The sequence below is a fragment of the Solanum pennellii genome, chromosome 1, assembly GCF_001406875.1.
Source record: "Solanum pennellii chromosome 1, SPENNV200".
Taxonomy (NCBI): Eukaryota; Viridiplantae; Streptophyta; class Magnoliopsida; order Solanales; family Solanaceae; genus Solanum; species Solanum pennellii.
Window position 1 is genome coordinate 99,353,243 of NC_028637.1, and position 22,555 is coordinate 99,375,797.

The following is a 22,555-nucleotide window of genomic DNA, read 5'->3' on the forward strand; positions in this document are numbered from 1 at the left end:
TATTTATCCACGCGTTACGTTTAAGTCTCTTATTCATAGAGTTTAAAGGCATTTTCTAACAATTAAACTTTGAGCATCATTAATTAGCAGATGTACTCCGACAAATCAAATGGATATACGGGTCAACCTATTTGGAGATCATGGGTAATGAATCCTTAAACCTTAATGTCAATATGTCGTATCTGGAAAATGAAGTACATTTTTTTCTGTTATTGTTTGCTGAGGTAACTTTCTCTTTATTTTTCAAGTCTGAGATTATGTTTTGATTTGACATATTGGTTGAGTTTTTATACCTTAAAATATTTGCAATCAACCTTTGACATTAGTGCTAATAAATCATTCTTAAATACGGCGGTCTTTAACACCAAAGAGTCGATAAACTCGTGTAATTAATTAATCCAATCTTTTAAATATTTACGTTCGAGTATTAAATCATGACTATGTTTCATCATAAAATAACATATTATGACGGCGCCGATAAACTCTAGAGTTTTAAGGAAATATAAAGACCCTGACAAATGATTAATAGTGGCAGCTGTTTTTTTTTCTGTTTTTGTTTACTTCATCGTAAACAGAATATTCAAATGTCAACGTATTGACACTTAAATTGTTTTTATTAGCGGTTGTTTCGTTTCATATTATATTATTTGTTTATTTATTAAATTAAAATAAAAATAAAATTAATTACTAACTTTTCGTTTTATATTTGCAATTATACACTTGAAACAAAATAAATTGATGTAAATTGAAAGTGATCAACTAATATGAGACGAACAGATTAATTTCTCCAATAATTCTACCTAGATAATGAAGTACTTCAACTGCAATCAGTTGCAAAACTACAACCTTTTTTTTTTCTTTCAATCTTCAACAAGAATGATACTCCTAAGAAGAAGATCAATAACAATCCTAGTCCTGATTTACTTGTTCTCAAATTGCACAACATGTTACTCCACTAGTTGCATAAATGGCTGTGATTTAGCTTTAGCTTCCTTCTTCATCTGGCCCGAATCGAATCTCCCTTTAATAAACCAACTATTTGACAATATCTCATACAGTGATATCCTTGACTGGAATACTCAAATCACAAGCACGTTTATCCTAACCGAATCCAGAGTTAACGTTCCCTTTCGTTGTGATTGCCTTAATAATGGTGAGTTTCTGGGCCATGTATTTTCGTATAATGTTAGTGCCAATGAGACTTATGATCTCATTGCAACAAGGCGCTATTCAAGTTTGACGAATAAGGAGTTGTTGATGAGGGATAATAGCTATCCGGATAAAATTATACCGGATCATGTGACCTTGAAAGTGACTGTGAATTGCTCCTGTGGGAATAAACATGTGTCAAAGGATTATGGATTGTTTATCACGTATCCGATGAGGCCAGGGGAAAATTTGAGCTATATCGCGTTGGTGACTAATACTAGCTCCAAGCTGATAGAAATGTACAATCCAATGGTGAATTTCAGTGCTGGCAGCGGATTGTTGTACATTCCAGGCAGAGGTGAGTTCAAATTAAAGAAAACAAGCATAGTAAAATCCTGTTTTTATGTTGGATCTTCTATTTGTAAATCTAGTAAAATATACTTGTTTTATGCAGATAAACTGGGGAATTATCCACCTATATCAACCAGGTAAAAATTTTCAGATTTTGAAGTAGTTATACATTGAGCACCTTATCTTTCTTAACATATTTGGGCAATTCATGTTTCCCCTGGTTTGCAGAAAAGGTGGACTACCCTTTCCTTCTCTTTATTTTGTGTTGATTCCTCCGTCATCGCTTGTAATTGCTCTCAAATCAAGTTGTTGATGGAAGTGTTGTACAACATAAGCATATTGACTCTATTCTGTATGAGTGTCTCATCAGGTTCATCAGGTAAAACAATAGCTGCATTAGCAGTGGCTTCACTAGCTGGAGTTTTGTTATTGGTAGGCATCATTTATGTGGGAATTTATAGAAGAAAGGAACAAAAGGTTGCAGCAAACATCCCAGCATCTTCTGGTCAATGCTATCCACCTAGTCCTGGTAATTGTAAATCTCACTTCTTTTTTCTTCCTCTACTTCTTTGCTCTTCTCAAATTACGAGTTCAAATCTCCTTCTGAATGAAACCTCCAGTTGAAATGTATATTGGTTTAACAATTAAGCATTTTCGTGATTCACAGCAAAAAAAAATCCATTTCTGTCCTTTAGGATAGCCAATTATTCTAATTCATTATCAAATTTCAACTTCATGGCTGTATCTTATGCTAGATTTATTACTCTCAATGTGCTTGCAATATGTTTGATCCGTGTGAAAAACCACTAGAACTCGCTAGTTTATTACTCCAAACATATTCTAATGCATGTGGCCTAAGGCACTGACCTTGTTGATGGTGCTTCAGCAGGCCTTTCAGGCATACATGTGGACAAATCAGTAGAGTTTTCATATCAAGAACTTGCTGAATCGACTGATAACTTTAGCATTTCAAATAAGATTGGAGAAGGTGGCTTTGGGGCCGTCTATTATGCTGAGCTGCGAGGAAAGGTCTGTAGTTCATGTTTTTGTCTCCCCATGACTGCAAAATTTTGTCTCTTTATTGTTAGAAATATATTACAAATTCAGCAAGGTGAAAACAATTCTTGCACTTTGTATCAGTCCTAGATTATAAAAAATGAATTATGAGGGACTTAACAGGGAAAACAAAATCTAGTTATAATTCCTTGTAATAGCTTTATGATTTATACGAAAATTGTTAGTCAAAACTCATCGAAACCAATTTTGATGTATAGATGTCTGAGTTGTCTCAACTAAAATAAAATGAAAAAGTTGTCAAAACATTGTTATTAAGGATGGCATTGTCTCTGCTAATTCTACATTGAAAACTCTGATACAGAAAGCAGCAATTAAGCGAATGAATAGGGAAGGAAGAACAGAATTTCTCGCTGAACTGAAAATTTTGACGCGTGTTCATCACCTGAACCTGGTATGACCAATATCTTACTGTTATTTGATGCATTTTGTTTATAAATTATTATTGTTTCTTTTGAGGAGTATAATAAGTATGAATGCCAGATCTTGCAAGTTTTTACAAAATCTCTTAGGACTTCATCAGCATTTAGCATTCCCATGCCTGGAATAGTTGATTGGTTAGAAGGAAATGTAAAGAGAGTGCTTCTCTCACTCAAAGTATGTTGTTTTACTGATTTTCACCCCTTTCATTTTAGTCATAGGACTACTACTCCGTGTACATTGAGCTCGTAAAGCTGCAAGTTCAGTTTATCATATGAAGGTATAAACAGATCCGGTAGGAGTTTATTTGGAATTTACAGTGGGAACTGAATTTGAAACTATTTCCATGAAGAGAGGCATACCTAAGAATGTGAAGGATGTTTGCAGTTGGAATTAGAATGCATGTATATCGTTTTGTTGATCTGGTGCGGAACTGATATGTAGTATTATGCTTAATTTATTCATGTGATGCTGAATGCATGCAGGTTTCCTTGATAGGGTATTGTGTTGAGAGGTCCCTCTTCCTTGTATACGAATTCATTGAGAACGGTAATCTAAGCCAACATCTTCGTGGTACGAGAATTGTGATGGAACAGTTCATTCTTTATGATCTTTCTTATTTGTATTTGTGATGTTTATATGCTTACGGATCTATTAATTGTTTGGTAAATCTATTTCCAGGGAGAGACGTATTGACATGGTCAACACGGGTGCAAATTGCAATGGATTCAGCCAGAGGTCTTGAGTATATACACGAGCACACCGTCCCTTTTTACATCCATCGTGATGTTAAATCAGCAAATATTCTGATAAACAAGAACTTTCATGCAAAGGTATCTTTATAGTCCCTATTCTTTGCATTTCAACAACTTCTGCAGTCTCCTAACTGGTTAATCACTCACAGATTGGAGATTTTGGCTTATCAAAACTTGTTGAAAGTGGAAATCCAACTTTGCATACGCGTTTTATGGGTACATTTGGATACATGCCACCAGAGTAAGTTTTTCTTCACTGTATTAAGCNTAATCACTCACAGATTGGAGATTTTGGCTTATCAAAACTTGTTGAAAGTGGAAATCCAACTTTGCATACGCGTTTTATGGGTACATTTGGATACATGCCACCAGAGTAAGTTTTTCTTCACTGTATTAAGTGCGTCTAAATGTAGGTAGCTTCAGCGTTTCAAACTTTTTACTTAAACAGAGAATCTGGCAATAAGTGGTCTTCACAGAAACAGAGTTGGCCTTCAAGATTAGTACTATATCCTAAGACAAAATCTGTTTTAGGAACTGTTTTATCAATATGTAAGCAAATTAACTGATTCGAACACTGATTCATGTTTCTATGGTATTATCGACTTGTTATTATCACCACTTATAAATACAAGATAAACAAGCATTTGGCCCTTCAAAGATTTCCTGCGCATAACACAGAAAGATAATTTCTTGGGGCTAAGAGAGCATATGTAATGTGTCATATAGTAAAAAATAGTAAGGAATGTCAAAATGTGCAGGTATGGTCATTCAGGAGTTATCTCTCGTAAAGTAGATGTCTACGCTTTTGGTGTTGTCCTCTATGAGTTGATTTCATCCAAGGATGCGATAGTCAAGGAAGATGGTGTTGATGAAGCAAGAAGCCTTGTTGCTTTGGTAACTTTTTCTTCACTCAAATGTTACTCATTGGCATTGAGATGACGTTGACATAAACTTTACTCCTCTGCATTTAAAATCTGACACTTATAGTTTGAACCAGATGATGAGCTAATTGTGATTGTTTCCGTGATAATTGTAGTTTGATGAAGCTCATAGTCATCCAAATCAAATTGAAGCCATTTCCAGATTGATAGACCCTAAACTCCGCGATGACTACCCCCTCGATTCAGTCTACAAGGTACAACTACATCTCTTTAATTACTGCACTAGCTTTTCTTTCTCATCTTCCAATTGAAGCAACACATGGCTTGTCTATTGCAGATGGCACAGCTTGCTAAATCTTGTACAGAGAAAAATCCTGAAATGAGACCTACTATGAAATCAGTAGTGGTTGCTCTTATGACACTTTCATCGTCACATGCCTGACTATTTGATATGTTGCTTTCACTCTATAGAAATTAAGATCACAAGGCACAAAAACAAGATCATGTTGCATAATGTAAAGTATTTAAAGGTGTTAGGGCCTCCTCAAAGTAATAGCAATTCCTTGAAATATAAGAGCTTAACTTCAACTTCCAGTTACACTTTTTTTGCTATACGGATCAGTATTGTCAGAGGAAGCGCGCCTAAACAGTTGTAAATATTAGGTACGTAGATATGTCATGGCAAAATACGTATTTTCTGTATTGTATTGAAGCTTCATGATTTCAATGTATTTCTGTTTGTATACTAAGAATAAGGCATTCTTAAATCTTGATTTTGGTACATGACCCAATGTAATGTGCAGTGCTTGTATGAGTTAGAATAACAACTGTTCGTCCACAACCAGTGAAGTTGTGGTCTATGATATATCATGGCAAAAACAGTCTCTGTAAATGTTAGGTATGGGTAAAAATTGATTAATAGGTTTTGACTTTTCAACAATAATCTTAAAAATAAATAAATTTAATGTGTTTCTCTATTTTTGAAATTTGTATTTTCATCCTATATATAGTGAGTCCACATAGAGGATTTTTCTTCTTTTTGTAAAATCTCAAATTGTTGAATGTCATTAGTTTAGTGGTGACTAACCCCGTCAGTCAACAATTGACTTGGACCATTAACGTTCACTTCGAATCGAATTTACAAAGTGGCTTTTACTATCGACTTGCCCAATATTTTGTACAACGAAAACCAATAATAATTGCTTAAAACTACATCCTATTCTATGGATAATGCTAAATGGCCAGAAAATTTGGTCAAAAATGAAACTTTTCCATTCTATGAGCAATGCTAAATGACACTTAAATAGTAAATCCATTTACACACTTTTACCTCCCATTTCACCACCCTCCTTTTTCATTTTCCTATTTGTTCACCTGATGTAATTTTTCAAAAAAAAAATGGAAATATGAAAAATAACAGAAACCTTTATTTTTTTTTCTTTTGGTGACCAAAAAAAAGTGAACTAAGAGACATCAAACCAAAGATTAGATTAGAGCATGCAATTGCACGACGCTGATGTATCTTTTTGTGTTTTGAACTGCATCTCTCATCGTGAAAACATGAAGACAAACATCTTCAAGATAAAACAAGTTAAACGCTTAAGGTATTGAAATTTCTCTACCAAGTACGAATGTTGTTTGTTTGTTAAAGGAAGACGTATTTTTTATTTCTATTCCATGTAATGATAGTTCCTGTTGAGGCCTCTCGAATCTAGTCCATTAAGAAGATAGTTCCATGTGTGTTTCTTCCTCCCTCTACAATGTAGCCAAATCGAACAACAAAAATATAACATAGATTACATGGACATCACCTAAAAGGGAGAAGTAGCAGTATACTTCATCATACAATTACCAGTAGTATTGCATAACTACCAAATGCTATAATGCCATAGATTGAAAAATGAGAATTTTCAACATACTTTTTGGGTCAATAATAAGCAACTTCACAAGCCATTCGACATCAAGTAATTTTACTTGATTCCTTATCATTCGGCATCATGTTTACACAACCGCCAACTTTGTCAAAATAACCCTGATAACAAATAAACATCGAACAACAAAGTATAGTGTTCCAATCAAAAACGGCAAGTGAAACAAAAAAAAAAACTGTACAATAAATGATGATTTTCTTTTCATTTTGATTTTTTTTATTTTCTTTTTCTTTTTTTCAAAAAAGAAAAAAAAAGAACAATAGTTTTACACAGCATAGACTGTCATGTCCACACCAATCATTTGCACCATGAATTTTACTATACACCATATACAGGAGAATCAGACAGGAGAAACCAGGCATCTTCACTCCGGCAAAAAGGAAAGAACTAAAGTCATATTTCACATATCAGTCAGTAGGTTTCTTCTGAAATGTTCAGCTCTATTCAATGGCATATACGATATGTTCCACTGAATTGGCCAATATCCTACTACCAGCAATACTAAATGTCATTGAAATAAGATTAGGCTGGTATGACGCGGGAATCAGAGTCGGGCATCAACCTGCAACAACCAAAGGTAACTACATTACATACAGAAGATGAAAAATACCGTAGTTCCCTACCTAAGGTCAATCTGTTCTACTGAAAAAAGGTCATCTTTTTACTAAGTTCTATCTGTTCTATTATAATAGACTAAATCTGCTATACAATTTTTTTGGCATATACAGTAGAAGGCATTGCATGGAATCCACGGATTCATAAAAGCCTATGTTACGTAATAAAAGGAAAAGGATGGAGGGACGAAGAAATAAGCAACTCTAAAAGACAAAACCCACTTAATCACGCACCTTCTTCGAAGAAGTCAAACACACCTCCCAGCATATCATCACTTTCCCCATCATCATCAGGTTTCTCTTTGTTGCAAGGACTACTACTGCTATCCATATCAGCAACCAGTTCAGTTACCTCCTGCAATTCATTGGTAGTTGAAGCCTTACAGTAGCCTTCTTGAAAAAATTGACCAAAATCTACAGGGTCGCATATATCTTCATTGACAGTTTGTTCGTCAATTATGTTCATACTCAAGTCGGAACGATTGGAACTTGAGTTTGAAGCTTCACTGGTAATGACACTGTTTGAGGACTGAACCTCCCTTGCACTGGTTCCTCCAGTGGAGAAGGATTCAATTTTGGGAGGAGATGGACTATTTACCACATAGCTTTCCTCAACGGAGCACAAGATATTTGGGGATGATTCCAGACCAGCAGGCATGTTTTTACACACTTGTGGGGCTGCAGTATAACTAGAACTTCTTGACCCATCACTTTCTTCCATAGAGAGTTCAATACATGGATACGAAATTGGCCCCATACCAACTTCATGTATACGGGCAACTTGTGAAGAACCTGGAAGCATATATGTTAGACAAAGCAAAAAAAAATCAACCATAAAACAACTATTAATGCTTAAAAGAAAAGTCGAACAGTCCAACCAGAAGGAAAGCTTTTCTCAGAGAGAGAGTCTGCCCTGGATATACCAGTTGTGCCGTCCCCTGACTTCTCTTTACCAATGGAAGAGCTGAAGAATGGAAGGAAAAAAACAAATATTATTTAACTGAACAACACTAGTATAGACTGCATGAAGATGTACCCACTATTAAGAGCAATACTTGATAGAATAATGATCTTTAGGTCCTTCTTAGAAAACAATTGAAGTAACTATAATGATCTATATGTCAAGAGATCCTGAGAAAATCCTGTATCATTTGTGTATCAGAATCTAAATGTGTCCAGAACGTTACTTAACATAAAAAAAACATGTGATGATCAGACTGCACAGAAGGTACAGATTCCAACAACCATGACAAACGAGTGAAACAGAGTTGTCAAATGTGGGGACGCACCAAAAGGCACAAAGAAAGAGCAGATGAAGAAAAATATCTGTGACAGAGAAAGTGAGAAGAGCTACAAGAAAGTACGTGAACACATTACAATCATATGAACATATGAATTGAAAATCTAAAGATTAAGAGAAATACAGGAAGTAGAACCATGTCAATGAAGTTCCTAAATCAATACAAGTGTGATTCAAGTTCCGTGACAAATCACAATATATATGCATCAAACCTTTTATTCTCAATGAAATGAATGAATAACAAATTCGTCTATGATGATTTCATCAACAATTAATATATCTACTATGTTTATCGTTGAGCAAGTCCATTGATATTGGGAAGCATGTGCTGCACTGACATATTGTTTTAGGCATACCAGAAACCTATCATTTGCATCTAGTTTTAGGGTTTACACAAGCCGCAAACTATTGTTCAGACCACTGAAGAAGAGACCCACATTACTGATCTATGTAAAATCACAAACTTTCAGAAAAAAATATTCTGCATACTGCAATTAAATGAAAAAGGCTAAATTGAGAATCATGACTAAGAAAAGCAGAATGCACGCTCTAACAATATGAACCAGTTGGCTCCATTGAGGAAGGACGCACGGGGAAAATCATGGACATGGACAGCCATTCAGAAATTTCCCACCAAACTATGTCAATAACAGTCTTCTGAACTTCTATTTTGTTTAAAGGTCTGGACACAATTTTTTAGATAAGAGTTGAAAAAGAGGCTTAATTTTTCGATAACACAGAGAGTGGTTGTAACTTCAATTTTCTCAAAATATGGTGCAGTATTACACAAGCGTGAGAAAGTATTGAACTGCCCCATACAGCTTCCATAATTAAACTAATCAAAAAAGAAACCAAGGGCAACTAGAAGCCCCAAGTTTGGTGTGAATTGAGTCCTAAAAACAGAAGCAATCTGTATAATGCAAGAGACATGGCGACTTATCTCTAAACAATCATTATCAACTTCTGTAGAGTCACTTAAATCACTTCAATACCTATACAACTCTCAGTGATGAATCAGAGGATGAACAGAATTCAAACCCCAACTGCATGCCAGTAGATAGACACTAGATTTCTTCAAAAGCACATGCTACAAAAACAGTCACCCACTTATTCCCCCTATTATAAAACTTCTTGCATCCAATTAATGGTATCACTAGAATTTGACTCATGAATCAGCCAGCAATCAGGTTATAAACAAAGCCAAATAGAATTAGTTATTTCATGGATAAATCATGGCTGAACCTTAAGGGATAAAGAAAAGAACATTCTTATACACATTAGCAGACTAGTTGCAAGATGGTGGAAATAAATCCAACTTGTATGCACTGATTGGAAAGACAGAAATGCAAAGGGGGGAATTACAGTTGCAAAGAACTCATAGAATCCCATAAAACGGAATACAGTATTACACAATCCTAAAGCAGTAGGCCTCAACTCTGGATCAAGCAGATAATGCGAGGTAAAACCCAACTTTCAGACACCTATGTCATTAGGTCAGGATCAGAAAAAAACTTAGCAATATTAAAGTGCAAGTGCTACGAAATGAAGGACCCAGAATAGCTGCTGCATTACCTATCCTCTGACCACTTTGATGGAATCCTGTGGAAATGGTCAAACACAGGCAGCAGGTCTTTACGCCTTACTTCGACCTCATTGACAGGAATCTTCTCAATCTCAATCTCACCAGCAGCAGAACTTCTAGAGATATCCTGCTCTTCATATCCAGAAAGACTCATGGTACAGAAGTATATCTAGAACAGATACAAATGACATCAGTACATATTCAGAAGTATAGAGGAACAGACACAATTTCCACAAGAGACGATAACAACCTTGGACTTTTGCCAAATAGGTATCCTCCCAGACTTCAACTGCACCTCAGCATTGGAAAGGTACCAATGAGACCGATCACATAGTTTAGCCAAATCCTTTTCTCCTTTATCATCATCTTCAGAAAGAGAATCTTCCATGACTATGTCTGTAGCTTCACGGCCACCTAGAGTAATGCCATGAATACATTCCTCTCTTTCAGGCCAATCAGCTCTTCGACATACATCCCACCATTGAATGGGGTCAACTTTCACCCCAGTGTCCTCCTCTTGCATTTGAACTACTGAAACAGTCTCTGTCCTCAGATAAGAGTCACCCTTCTCTCCACCAAATGAGGGCATCAATTCATATTGAATTAAGTGACCAGATGGAGTATAAGCCAAAAGATGCTCCAAAGCATTTAAGCTTTTGGGTGCAGGTTGTTCCCGGCGTACGGAACTGTGAAAATCAGCAGCAAGAACACCAGAAGGCACACAAACCTTTCCTGCCGCAGAAGATGCAGCATTGCTCACTGTATTTAGCCAACCTGAATTCACATTCTTTATCCTGTTGACCACAGAGAGTGTGATAGGTGCAGGCGCTGCCACAAAAGACTGCTGATTGACTAGGAAAGATGATGTAGACCACCATGGTCCTGAAAGAATAGGTTGAAGGATAGGTCCATCAACATAAGAATTTTGTAGTTGAAGACCAGCCTCACCGCCAAAAGGGGATAGTACAAAAAGATGGCAAGTTCCCCTGGATGAAATAATAGCTACCCACTGACTGTAGTGACTAAAACAAATGTCTTGTATCACCTATCAAATTCAGAATTTAGAGAAAAATTTAATGAGAGTAATTATAGTGACTGAAACCTCAACGTTGAACTTGAGAAGAAAAATATAACGGATACGCACAGCTGGAGTTACACCCCGATGAAGCTTGTAGAGGTGGACATGTGAAGCTTTCCAGTCGCTGTTTTGACTTCCTGCTCCATTTGAGCAAGAAGGTACAATTCGAAATAGGTTTATATTATTCCCACGAGTAGAGGCAGTAACAAGAAGAGTGCCACTAGGATCAAAACACAGAGCAGATATAGGACTGGTGTGCGCCCTGAATTGTGATATAACTGCTCGAGAAACAAAATCTTTAATAACAACCTGCAGTAAAAAAATTGGAAGAAAAACTCAGATCTCATCACCACCATACTTTAAACAAAGTTTATGCAGTTATACTCTTGCTCAAGATTACACCTAGCACAATCACCAATTTAGGAGCTAAAGTAGAGAGATAAATAATAGGGCATTTGAAGCAGTTGAACAAGATTTAGTAAAATCATGAAGTAGTCTTTTGTTCCTAGTTCCTTTTTGGAGTGCCTATGAGGTCCACCCTTCCCCCCATTTATACATCAGATTGGGTTTCTTTTCTTGAGAAGGATAATTAGTTGTAGATCCTCTTCTTTTTGTTATACGGCTTGTATAGGTTTTACCCCAACTGTTAATAATATTTACCTTTCCAAAAAATCAATTAGGAGCTAAAAAGAGTTTCTTAGATCTTAGTAGGGAACATATGTAGAACAAATTACTCTTGTACAGAGAGAGAGAGACAGAGAGAGAATTGTCTTGCTTTTGGTTGTCATCTGATAACAGGTAGTATATGCTTCTTAGGATTATAGAGCTTAATTTGAACAGTCCAAAAACAAAAATGTTATAACCAACAAGTCCGTTGTTTACAGCTCTAGAACTCGTATACAATGAATTGGCCCCACTACCCTTCACAACTTAAAGACTTTATTCACCAATAAGGAAGTGCACTAACATCATATCTCTGGTACAACTTCTACATAAAGCTTGGGGGGGTTAGGAAAGGACAACGTACAAACTATTGATGCTTCTTTCGGTTTATTGAATTTACAGATAGAATCCCTCAGGTTCAAGATCTCAACTACAGCACATATTTATGCCCTGGCATCAGCTGAACTTGGAACATTTGAAGCCCCAGCAAAAAATGAATTCACAGATTGTAAAACAGAACCAACAAATAAAAATTGCAGATATCTTGTGCTCAACTATACCACACTTTAATCTTTTTTGGGATTCGGCCATCAAAAATGTAAAAATCAGCAGAAAAATTGACACGGAACCCTTCCTTTCCTTTCCTTATTAACCTTGGTTACAATTTCAACAGAACTGCACAATAAAGTTATTTTTCATTTTCATAAGCATATTAATAATACAAACAAGCTTTAAATAGAATATACCATGCCCGCAGCATCTGTTTCAGTTGAATGTGCTGGAACCCTCCCAACTTTCCAGCTAGCACTCGTTGACACAGGCGAATTACTCCCATCAGGAAGAAGTTCATGACAGTATTTGGACAAAGTTTTGTAGCCCATGTCTCCAAGATTGATCAACCCAGCAGCTAAATGTTTGCTGGACTCCATGGCATACCTAGCTACGAGATTTCCATTACCGGGTGATGTAGAAGGGCTAACACCTGGAGAAGGACTAAGACTTTGGGGACTCAAGCGCCCGGTGTTTGACAACAGTGGATTATTTGAAGCATATGCTAACCATCTCGGTCCTACAGCCATGGGACCATAACCAATGTTGACCCCAGTCACACCTTGCCCACCCAACTGAGGAACAGGATATGTGAGGACGCTAAACTTGTTCTCCAAGGTAAGAGCATCAAAACAGTAGATCTGCCAACACATCAAAAACATACAAGGGAGCATGAAATTTCAGTGTAATTTTCAGATTTATGGACAACGGCATAATCCATCACTATAAAAATTACAAGATGTTTACCTGAGCTGCAAGACCAACAGCTACTACCTTTGGACTGCATCTAACCATATACACAGTAGATCGGAATCGCAAAACATGCACATAGTTGTGAGACCTTAAGGAGTAAAAACGCACAACTGTAGGTGACTGTGTGATGCTTCCTGCCTGAGACTCAACGAAACCATCCCTCCCAGTTTGAGCTGGAACAGAATCTTTGGTGTCATCACATGCCACAACCAAGAGCAGTGGATGTGATTTCTTGTATCCTTCATTACCACCAGATTTTGCAGGGATGGGCTGCATCTGTAGAAAAGTTACTGGATCATCCCGCCTCGAAACTAGTTCACAAACATTTGAAGCATCTTCAACATCAAGAACTTGAAATCCATCTGAGTAACCAATAAGGAGCACTCGTTTGAATGAAGACAAACCAAGCTCTAGTCTGTCAAAGCAAGCCCATAAAACCTGTTGACAAAAAGAATAAACAACCGGGTCATGTACAGCTTATATCGACAAACTAGAGAAGTTGTGATGCTGAAATAAAGAAAAGACTACAATATTCCATATCAGAACACTGTTAGAACATCTAAGTTCACTTGAGTATCTAAAAATTGTCCAGAGCCAAAGCACTTTGCCAACAAACTTAGCAGTCAACAATAAACCTTATCCAAATTCCTGCTGCATACCTTTCTTCTATTTTTTTCGCTTTTTTTTCTTTCTGTTGAACAGATATTTAAGACGGTGAGGGAAGGTAACCCAGAGGAGAAACAAAGACCACATAATTATATGGAAATTTCTCAAGGAAGTAAATAAGCTAAGAGAAATGGTACACACTGATACTTATCAAGCTAACATACCCATCGCGAAATTCCTTGGCTGATGAGAACCAACGATAAATAGTAATGGTAACATTTTCCATTCTAGGGTACCAATATCTCTCCTATATGTGGAATACCTGAGGTGGTCTTCCTTACCAAAAAAAAAAAAAAGGCGATGGAAGCTGAGACGAGGAGCTTCAAGAAGAAGATCTTGTTTGAACACATAAACAGTACCACAGATTTAAATGTCCAGAAGGAGAAGACCATGAACAGCTTCAACTTACAAAGCCCAAAGCAAGACACAACTGTTTATATAGAACCTAACTGCATATAGATAATTTACTATCTGTTACATAGTTTTTTAATAAAAAAATCAGATCATTAATATGGCTAATTCCTTGGAAATTTACACAAAAAGTAGTTACGGGAGAACTAAAATTCCAATGTTCATCCTATTAAACTCCACCACACTCCGCCTACTACAAAAAATCAACTAAAAAGAAGCAAAAGCATCCTACGGCGAAGAGATATCCTAACCTAGTAAAATACGTTATATTTCTTTTGAAATTGGTAAATTATATTCCTTCAGCATCAAGGCTATGCTGGCCACCTCCAAAAAGTTTAGAAAAAAGAGATACTTACAGAAAACCTATAAAATCCACTAGTTATGTATTATGTTATGTAAAATATGTTATATTTCTATCTTTCTTTTTTCAAAAAAAGAAAAAACTGAATTGCCATTTTGCCACCATTTAATTTGAAACCAGATGCAGTAAAAAGATGTCATTCAATAAAGATGCAAATGGTTTTCTTTTGATATAATGGCTTATATACCATTTGTAGTTTGAAATATGAGCCCAAAATTTTATTTGCATTTCACAGTTCCAGACTGCAATAGGTTAATCGCACATTGTCCTCTAGGAAATCATTTGAGGGGCATACTGGTGATAGTTACACATCATTTACCCTCATGAGAAATTAGTAATCACATCGGCATATATTCCATCAAGAATTTGAATAACATTTTATTAAATGGCAATAACATTTCCTGGTAAGGAATTACAAGTTTATAACTCAGAATCATGCCTATATTTGTTGCATTTCCTTTCCAGGAATGAAGCAGGATAAAGAAAGCATTGGATCGACCATTAATGAAATGTCATTTCTAAAAGGGATTGAGTTATAAACAGGTCTATAAAAATGTGAGGATGGTTCTCAAACCACACTTCCAGTTTTTTTTTTTAAAAAAAAAACCTCCAGGATTTGCATGCCCCATAACATTGAGCATAAGGAAGAAGCTTAAACTGAAACACAAGATGCCTACAGGACCTTCTCCATAATCAAAATGTTATGCACTGCCCTATCTAGTCAAAAAATAAATAAAACAGCCATAATGATTTGACCATAGAAACAACTGAAATCTATATACTCTTTGGGTTGAATTATCTCCGTGCCAACTTAGATCGCATATATCAAGTCCAAGTCGAAATGAAGAATAAGAAATAGAAAACTGAACATCTAATTGCGTTCATAACCTCTTTAAATCTTACTTCCCCCTAGTAATGTAACACACTCTTCGATCAGATAAAATTAAAAGAGTAGAACACCAAAATATGCAGTACCAAAGCCTATTTAAGCTCCTGTCCTTAGACTGTGACGCCACATAACCTTGGTGGTAGGAGTTCGAGTGCAACATCCATCTGTCTTTTTTCGCAAATATATATACACATTTCTAGCTATATAATATTGTCCAAAATATTCCTGAGCTCTCGGAGTAAATGATCTCAACTATAAATGCTAAATGTAGTTCCCAAGCCAGCTCCGTTTCACACAATGCTATATTCAAATCTCTAATCAGTTGATAAATAAAGAAAATACACAGTGAGAATAATAATTTCGAATCCTCATCCTAACACGCTCTATAAAAAGAACAAGTTCAACCTACTGGCGAATCTCATTGTACTCAATACACCAAGCAAATCCTAACTATCAAAACCTTTCTGACAGCCAACAAATCAAGTTGCGTCATGCTAAGAATCAACTAACTAACAACCATCATCTATAAGAATGAAATGATCAACATTCGAAAGCATAAAAAGGAACAAAAACCCAAACCAGACCTGGTCTTTGCGGTGATCGTCGGAGGAGGAACCGGCGACAGAGGCACCAGCGGTCCGGACATTGGACGACACCGTCTTGATGCAAGATGAGATGAACTTGAGAGAATTAGGGAGAAATCCATGGGTACTAGTCCCATTCTTCACCTTACTTTTGTTATTACTGATGCTATTGCTGCTGTTTTGGCTTTTCTTCATAATAATATAATCAAATACGAAGTTTCTAGAATCTCACCGGTAACCAGCAAGTAACGACCGGAAAAAAGGATCAATATGCACTTCAACAACTTCCTTCAGTACTCCACCGCTTACTTCGGCGCGGCCACCACAAGCTTCCACCTCCGACACTGCCGCCGAGCGCTTACGTAATTTGACGATCAGATGAAGCATGAATATCGGAAACACTTCACCGGAAAAGAGGAGGAGATAACATCGGCGAAAACTTTTTGATATTGATGTTGTGTTTTGGTTTGACTCTGAGACGGTTCCCTTTCCTCTCTCTCTACCCTTTTTTATTTTTCTTTGTATTTTCTCTCTTTTCTACATCTACTGTTTCTGTTCTATCTCTCTCTTTCATTGTTAACTGCGGTGTAAGCCAATCCAATTTTTGCTTATTTTTGCAAATGACCAACGACTTTTGTAAAGTGTTACTTGCATCCCACTAACTTTTGTGGTGAGTGAAAAAACTCCAATTGGGAAACAACTACTTCGCTATTTTGAAATATAATAGAACTCTTATGTGCAAACAAAAGATTACCGTAGTAGCTGAAAAGATTGAAATGTTATACAAAATATGTTAATGATGTGAAGTCTTTAGGAAAAAGTTAGTGTAGACTAGTGTAGACTAGAGGCTGGGTAAATAATATAACATTATGTTAACAATATTTTTTAGTTGATTTTGCTTAGCAAAGCGGGATGAGTAAAGTCATATGATAGAATAATCTTACGATTATGAGCGTGGAGATACGTACGCAATAAGGAGCTAGTTGCAGGCTTCGTTTGTCATAGAAATTGTAATTTTGGAGATACGAATACCATAAATGAAATGAGAGCACAATATAAATCTCAAAATGATATGGAGGCACAGTGACACACCGTAAATCTCAAAAATTGATCCATGGATTGTTGTAAATGTGGAATTTACTTTGAGGGAAAGAATGTTGGTATGTGAATAAAAGTTCAGTCATACTCTCTCAATTCAACAATTACTGTTCACTATTGATTTTACATATTTCTTAATTTTTTCATTATCATCTTTTGTAATATAATAAATACTATGTCTGAAAAATGTAATAGAGGAATGATCTTAATTAATGATTAAGGTAAATTATGAATTAAGTATAAAAGTAACCATTTATTAATATTTAATAAAGTAAACAAATATTATTTGACATCCTGAAATAATATAGTGGATAACTATTGTTGGACGAATGAATTAGTAGAAAATATTGAAAAGCTACCTATAAGGTGTAAGTAATCTTAATAGTGTGATGCCTTTTGGAGAAAATCGTGAGGACTNATTATTTGACATCCTGAAATAATATAGTGGATAACTATTGTTGGACGAATGAATTAGTAGAAAATATTGAAAAGCTACCTATAAGGTGTAAGTAATCTTAATAGTGTGATGCCTTTTGGAGAAAATCGTGAGGACTAAATAGATAATATCACATGATATGAAGAGTAATTTTAAATTAATTCAGCCCAACATGTATGATAGGAGGGTCAATTGGCTAATTTTAAGTTCATTTTATAAAAGTAAAATAAAAAATACATATAAGAGATCTAAAATAATTTGTACAAGTTAGAATGGCGAAAAATAAAGGATATATACTCCTAGTAATTTTGAAACATGTTGATTTGCATTAATCTCAATTATAGTAGAATTTCAATCAATAGATATACATATAAAGCAATTTGATGAAACGGAGACATGTGTTATATGGAATAAAATGTATACTTTTACCATGTCCACATATTACTGGAAAGCAAATAACAAAGATTTCAATGTACTTATTATAGAAAGTAAGTATATATAATATGTATTATTTGTTACTATAGATTATAGTAGAATCACTCTGACTAAATTTATGTGTAAATATACAATTGAATATTTACTTTTACCAATATAATTTTGGAGCAGTTTAATTGAGTATTTTTTATTATTATTATGGTGTATCATCTTAATATTCCAATAATTACAGTGATGCTTTCATTTAAAGGAGAAGACATCAAAGGGATAAAAGTAGCATTGATAGGTTGTCAAACTTCAAATTACATTAAATATGCTCAAGTAATCAATTGGTTACAAATATTGTTCCATTTCTCCAATAAATAATAAGGATAACATATATATTATTACCTTTTGACTTTATTAAATTCAATATTTTGAGAAATATGTTAGTTATAGAGATAATTTTTTTTTTCTTGAACAGCTAATTTTACCCAAGGAAAAGTACTGTCATACCTTATCAGCACATTGACTCTTCAGAAAAAGATATTGTATGGTTTCCACTGTTGGTCGATTACAACACCAAGACCTTGAGGGCATTGTATATCCAAGTTTTGTTAGTATAGAAAAATTATTGTTGGACATAGAACATATCAATAAATTAACATGTGTTTTATTTCATTAAATTACGTAATAATGAAAATTTATTTAGTTTGGTATAAACACCCGATACGGGTAAATTTTTAATATATATAAAAATGTATTTGTATACATTTAACCTACATTTACCAATTACCCAAAAGAAAAAGGGGCGAGAGAAAATATAAATGACACTTCTACACCTAAAGAAATATTAATTCTACGTTTATTTGTTTCTCTAAGGGAAAAAGGAAAACATGTTTTAATAACCATAGTTCAATAGTTCATATTAGATAGTATAAGAAATTGTTATTGGTAGTTAAAACAATTTTAAATTTCTAAATAGCTCAAAAATATTTTTTTTCATCTGAAATGGTCATCCTTAAAATTTTGTCGATATAATACAAGAACTGTTAGGGGTATTTCAAACATCATGTCAACATATTTTACACATATAAATACACTGATTTCATAAAGGAAAAAATATTGTGGGTGAATATAGCATTAGTAAGAAGAATGGGGAGGCAAAGAGAATTAAAGCTAAGTATATAGCCGACAAAATAAAAGAGCGAGAAAATAAGTTTACGTCACGACACCCGGATGAGAATATCTTAAATGAGATGCAGAAGCAAACATGGGATTCACGGCGAGTTTTGTTTATACTGACCATGACTTCATGATTTTTCGAAAAATCTTAATAGTTTGATTGATTATTTAATTTTTATTTAATTAAGAGATTTAATTTCTTGTATTGTAATTATGGTATTTATGGATCAGTTTAGATTAGTTATTAGTTAAAATTAGAATTAAATTAATTTAATTGATTTTAAAATTATTAAATTCAAATCAAATTAAATATAATATATACTTATTAATTACTTATTCACTTTTTCTTTTTTAGTTATCTTTATTATTTGTCTAATTTGAAAAGTTTAAATTTAAATTCATCTATTTCATAATTAATAGAGGTAAAATGATAGATTCACTGTGTCAATTAAAAAGTTGACAAATAATTAGGGACATCGGCTATTAACCGTAGAGAAAAATAATAGAAATAATTCATTCAAAATGTGAAAAAAAATGACAAAGATCGATTCAACATGAAAATAGTTAAAATTACTAACTTTATAGAAAGGTTCAAAATTCAATATTTGGCCCTGATAAAAGAGACGATGACATTTTCAATTTCATAAAGAATTGCAGTAAATATTTATATACATGAAACAATAAGATAATTTTTTTCACCTTGCTCACTTTTGTTTTCATAAGTAAACTTTAAATAAACTTTGATGAAAACACTTATAAAATCTTTAAAATCGTTTATCAAAATAATATAATATGTATGTATAATAATAACATATATATATATATATATATAATTTATCGATTCAATTATATTATTTCTTCAATCTTTTTTGAACAAATCCATAACCAATCAAAATACTATCGATTTTTAAAAATCTAAAATCAAATCACATATAACCTAAATAAAATTAATTTATTTAATCAATTTAGATATGTTTTGAATCAAACCATGAACCCCCTCAATTGTAGTGATTTCGAATTAAAAAAACTTCATAAAGCTCATACCCGAACCCCTAAGAATGCAAGATAAAATAAAAATTTTAAAAAACATGATATTATTTAATTTTATATTTAATTATAAGTATTAAGTAATTTTATGTTATCTCACTATTCATATTAAAATAACTGGATAAATTATCTAATATAATAAGCGATTTAGTAAACGAGTGAATAATTTCTTTCTTCAAAACATGTTTCACTTTGAAAATTGAATTTCTAAATAAGGAGCTTAATGGATCTAATCTGTGTGTTATACAAACAAATCAATACTTACTATATATCAAATGCTAAGAGGAAAGAAAAGAAAAAAAAATAAGAAAATAAATAAATCATAGTATGCTTTATATGTAAAATTTCACATATGTTGCAAAAAAAAAAAAAATTAACAAATTTAACGCTAAAAATCTTTTAATAAAACTTAAATTATGGATCTGTTTCGATTGCCATAATTGTTTTGAAATATTAATGGCAGTAAATTAGTAAATGTCAACTTAAACGGGTCTATTTTTCCCACTTTTTGAAGAATACTCATGACTCAATCAACGTCTCTTCGTGTTCTTAAATTTGTTTTGTGTATATATTTCCCTTTTTTAAAATTTAAAACTTCAACTAAGTAAATTAAACTTTTAACACAAATTATGATATTACACACATTATAATTTCAAAATCTAATTAATACAAAATTTGAAATAGCAACGCATCGATTCATGAAAAATAGGTTGTTAATTAAGATGTTAAGTATCTTTTAATCTAAAAAATGAATAATTATAATTGTTTGTTTTCTCAGCATTTTAAATATTATAAAATTGGTGAAAAGCTCATATTTATGTAAATACAAAAGAATTCTCATGTTTTAGAAGATAAATATTTTATACAAATTTTAGTAGATATTGAAAGTGGTAGGTGGCGGTTGAAGAGAATCAAGGTCAGTTTCTAGCTTATTGCATCGTCATCTTTTTTGGGTGTATTTGGTAATGAGAAGATTATTTTGTAATTTTTCATGTTTATTTTTCAATTTTTTCTCTAATAAAATAATATCTTTAAAAATAGAAGCATTTAAACAACTCTACTTAACAATTAGTAAATATAAACCAAAAAAAAACGAATATCAAAATTTAAATGCGGCTCATAACTTTGACTACCATTAATTTCTCAATTTGGCTTGCATTTATTGATTATAATTTATAATAAATACATATATCAAAATTTAAAATAGTTGCTTGCTTTTAAATTAAACACCTACTATTATACAATTTCAAGCAATCTGTTGCGTCCAAGTTGAAGAGTAGAAAAATGAATGGTAACGTTAATCTAATAATAAAACTATATATTTTAATATCTATTCTAAAATAATTTTCAAAAAATCAAGAAAAAAATAAAAAACAAAACACGTACTATATGGTCACAAGTACATGATCTGACGTGTATTTAACATATATTCAGTTTTGTGGACAAGCAAGCTTATAGTAATGAAATCTACAAACACTGACAGCTTGTGGCTTATATGATTTTTGGGTCATACAAATACAAACCAGACATTTTTTACTTTCTTTTTTTGGCACATATATGCTCCTTCAAATATGTTGTAATTAAAACATTTATGATAAAATGAATATTTAGAATATCAATCGGAATATTTCATCCTAGAGTTTCGATTTATTTCAGAGTAAAATAAAATTTGTCGATTCTTTTGTTCTTTTTATATATACGTAGGAATTGAATATTTTATAAGTAATTGATTATAAGATTATTGATAAATATTTTCTCCGTTCTTATTTATATATATGTCGGTGTTTTTAGATTTCACTTCTCTTAACAAGCTAAGTAAATTTATTATTGTTACCCTTATTTTGTATTTTCTTGAAGTCAACTTAATAAATAAACATGAATTAATTTATTTTGATTAATGAATTTGTCCAATGAACACGAATAAATATTTAGGAAAATTAATGTTATTTACGCATTATTTTTGTGAAATCGTTAATAATTAATGTAATTACTTATTTTCAATATATTCGAAACGTAATGGAAGAATTTAGAATTTCCAAGAATATATTTAATTTTTAAGTTAAAAGGGGTAAAAAGGTTTAAAAAGAAATTATTTTAAGTGTAAATCTTTTACCATTCTGATCAAATTATTATCAAAATTTTTTGGTCAAAAATATTCTTCCTAATAAAAACGACATATTTTATGCGAACGGAAAGAGTAACTCCTTATTTTTAAAAAAAAATAAGACACTAGTTTCTGACAGAGAGAAACAACACATTCACCTTGTCACATACGCATTCAATTCTATTTTTATTTTTTTAAAAAGAACACATATGTGGTCTAGTAATTTTATTTTTATTTTTCAGATTATAGAGTAGGAATAT

The 22,555-nt window shown here is 33.3% G+C and overlaps 2 protein-coding genes across 5 annotated transcripts; one reads left to right on the plus strand and one right to left on the minus strand.

Annotated features, from left to right (window-relative positions):
* Positions 1-754: 754 nt before the first annotated feature.
* Positions 755-5,421, plus strand: LOC107012101 (lysM domain receptor-like kinase 3). 4 transcript variants are annotated; one of them, XM_015211842.2, is made up of 12 exons: positions 757-1,507; positions 1,604-1,637; positions 1,729-1,733; positions 1,871-2,029; positions 2,390-2,529; positions 2,879-2,968; positions 3,480-3,567; positions 3,676-3,827; positions 3,899-3,990; positions 4,508-4,643; positions 4,786-4,884; positions 4,968-5,421. In XM_015211842.2, the coding sequence occupies exons 1-12, from the start codon at positions 808-810 to the stop codon at positions 5,070-5,072; spliced, it is 1,800 nt and encodes a 599-aa protein (XP_015067328.1). In that variant the 5' UTR covers positions 757-807; the 3' UTR covers positions 5,073-5,421. The 4 variants fall into 4 exon arrangements, with proteins under 4 accessions (XP_027772816.1, XP_027772817.1, XP_015067328.1 ...); XM_027917015.1 differs by lacking the exons at positions 4,508-4,643; positions 4,786-4,884; positions 4,968-5,421 and adding an exon at positions 3,058-3,171 and having other exon boundaries at positions 755-1,507; positions 2,387-2,529; positions 3,899-4,015; XM_027917016.1 differs by lacking the exons at positions 4,508-4,643; positions 4,786-4,884; positions 4,968-5,421 and adding an exon at positions 3,058-3,171 and having other exon boundaries at positions 755-1,507; positions 3,899-4,015.
* Positions 5,422-6,583: 1,162 nt separating this feature from the next.
* LOC107007355 (autophagy-related protein 18h-like) lies at positions 6,584-16,584 on the minus strand. Its single transcript, XM_015205951.2, has 9 exons — positions 16,012-16,584; positions 13,095-13,538; positions 12,545-12,988; positions 11,202-11,444; positions 10,308-11,102; positions 10,048-10,226; positions 8,054-8,139; positions 7,410-7,967; positions 6,584-7,123 (listed from the first exon to the last, which is right to left on the minus strand). The coding sequence occupies exons 1-9, from the start codon at positions 16,204-16,206 to the stop codon at positions 7,119-7,121; spliced, it is 2,949 nt and encodes a 982-aa protein (XP_015061437.1). The 5' UTR covers positions 16,207-16,584; the 3' UTR covers positions 6,584-7,118.
* Positions 16,585-22,555: the final 5,971 nt, after the last annotated feature.